Source organism: Epinephelus moara, chromosome 20, assembly GCF_006386435.1.
Source record: "Epinephelus moara isolate mb chromosome 20, YSFRI_EMoa_1.0, whole genome shotgun sequence".
In the NCBI taxonomy this organism is placed as follows: domain Eukaryota; kingdom Metazoa; phylum Chordata; class Actinopteri; order Perciformes; family Serranidae; genus Epinephelus; species Epinephelus moara.
In genome coordinates, this window is record NC_065525.1 from 40,371,690 (window position 1) to 40,374,273 (window position 2,584).

The following is a 2,584-nucleotide window of genomic DNA, read 5'->3' on the forward strand; positions in this document are numbered from 1 at the left end:
GGGAACTACCTTCTGGAGACGATCAAATCCATCTTTGATCAGTCCAGTTACGAGGAGCTCAAAGAGATTGTGGTCGTGGTCCACCTGGCAGACTTTGACCTGGTCTGGTGTGAGAACCTGGTGCAGGAAATCACCAGGAAGTTTGCCCACCACATCATAGCTGGACGCCTCCTGGTGATCCAGGCTCCAGAGGAGTACTATCCATCTCTGGACGGCTTAAAAAGGAACTACAACGACCCGGAGGACCGGGTCCGTTTCCGCTCCAAGCAGAACGTGGACTACGCTTTCCTCCTCAACTTCTGCACCAACCTCTCCCACTTCTACATGATGTTGGAGGACGATGTGCGCTGCTCCAGGAACTTCCTGACGGCGCTGAAGAAGGTGATCACCTCCAGAGAAGGTTCCTACTGGGTGATGCTGGAGTTCTCCAAGCTGGGCTACATCGGGAAGCTGTACCACTCCAGAGACCTGCCACGACTGGCTCATTTCCTCCTCATGTTCTACCAGGAAATGCCCTGCGACTGGCTCCTCATCCACTTCAGGGGTCTGCTGGCCCAGAAGGACGTGATCCGCTTCAAGCCCTCGCTGTTCCAGCACATGGGCTACTACTCCTCCTACAAAGGAGCGGAGAACAAGCTGAAGGACGACGACTTTGAGGAAGACTCCATAGACATTCCTGACAACCCTCCTGCCAGCCTTTACACAAACATCAACGTCTTTGAGAACTATGACGCCACCAAGGCTTACAGCACCGTTGATGAATATTTCTGGGGGAAGCCTCCGTGCACCGGAGACTTCTTCGTCATCATCTTTAACAAATCAACTAAAATCAGCAGGATTAAGATTGTGACGGGAACAGAGGACAGACAGAACGACATCCTTCACCACGGAGCGCTGGAGGTTGGACAAAAGTCTGTGGACACTAAACAGGGACGCCAGTGCACGTCCTACATCACATTAGGAGAGTTTAAAGGCGGGAGCATCGAGGTCAACAACGTGGACCACAAGATCGGCTTCGACATCGAGTGCGTGCGAGTCGTCGTCACCGCCAGTCAGAAAGAATGGCTCATCATAAGGACGATCAGTTTATGGACCACACAGCCTGTGAGTCAGTTTATAAAGTAACATTTTTAAATAATCATCTGTACGTACTGTTTTGGATTTCTGAAGTTCATTTTGGACAAATTCTGGGAAACATTTGTTTCTGGGATTCAAAGCAATCCATATTTTCTTGGGTTGTTCAGAGACCTGCTGTAAGTTTCAGTGTGACGGATTAAAACCATAAATCTGTACAGTACGGAGCCTTTATACGTTTGTTCCTTTTCCTAAGTCTGTGTATAAAACTATTCACACATGGCTGCTTTCTTGTTTTGTCTTTACCTTAAAGGAGCATTTCACAGAATCTAAACTCTTCTAAACGTGCTGTTTTCTCACATTTTTATAACTTGATTACAGACGTCTCCAATCACAGCTTTTCAAAACAGAATAATGAAGTGAAACAAAACCGTCAGGCCGTTCAAGAAGTGATGCATCCAGACTTATTGATCAATAGCTGCTTTCTGTGCAGCGTCTCTGAGTCTGAGAATGAACGAGGGGCGGCTTCAGTGCTGTTTCCTACATCTAGAATTCAACATCACACGAGAAGAAACCTGAGGAGGAAAAGTTTTAATGGCTCATTAGCGTGTCCTCCTGTGTGATTCTGTCAGGTCCTGTGAGCAGCTGAGGAGGAACCATCAGAACGAGCCCGAGGACCTGATGATGATATGAGAAGTCGTAATTACATCTCCCATCTGAAACTGAGAGAACAGGCTTTAAAAAAATCATGAATTTCTTCAATCAAGTAAAAAAAATACTCACTGTTTAAGGAGAGTTTTGTCTCCTAGGACTCAACAATCAGACAATAACTGATTATAAATGCTGTTGGTCATTTAACCTGTGTTGGAAACAGCTGCACAGTAGAATCTGGAGTTTGCAGGCCGACACGTCACCAAACAGCTGATCCTGATGACATCATTAACAGCTTCATGTTATTTGTCATCACTTTTAAAATCAAATCGCAGAAAATGCTCTCTTTATTCATTGGGCCACGTCTGCAGTGTTTAATATGTGTCAGTCTGAGCTCTGACCCTCAGTGTTTTATAGGAATTAAAGGCTCCTGATACACCTGCGGGTTATTTGGTGTCGTCTGCTGCCATCTGCTGGTGAATTAACAGACCGACACAAAGAGCCTCTGAGAGTTCTGTGTAATAGTCACCTGTTGAAATATAATAAAATGTCTCAGTTTGAAAGTGTAAAAACTAAACCTCATTATAAATCGTTGGCGTCAGTGTTTTACTGACTCACCCTGGTTAATATCCAACTCAGTGATTTATATTTTTATTTGTAGAAATAAGATTTATTATAACATTCATTTGTTAGATTGCATGTAGATGCATTACTCAAATTAAATTGATTTAAATGAAATTAATATGAAGTTAATGACACTTCTGTTTCCTCAGTCTGAACTCTGTCTCTGTGTCTCTCTAAACTAGAAGAAGAAAACAGTGACATTTACCTGAGAAGGCGTCCTGCTCTTTGTGGGTCA

General features: G+C 44.3%; 1 protein-coding gene across 1 annotated transcript in view; it reads left to right on the forward strand.

Moving 5' to 3' along the window:
- The window catches only part of LOC126407347 (alpha-1,3-mannosyl-glycoprotein 4-beta-N-acetylglucosaminyltransferase C-like), a 52,219-nt gene extending 50,881 nt beyond the window's left edge, over positions 1-1,338 (forward strand). Inside the window, exon 5 of the mRNA XM_050072146.1 lies at positions 1-1,338. Coding sequence (XP_049928103.1) covers positions 1-1,125 — 1,125 coding nt within the window. The 3' untranslated portion in view covers positions 1,126-1,338.
- The last annotated feature ends 1,246 nt before the right edge of the window (positions 1,339-2,584 follow it).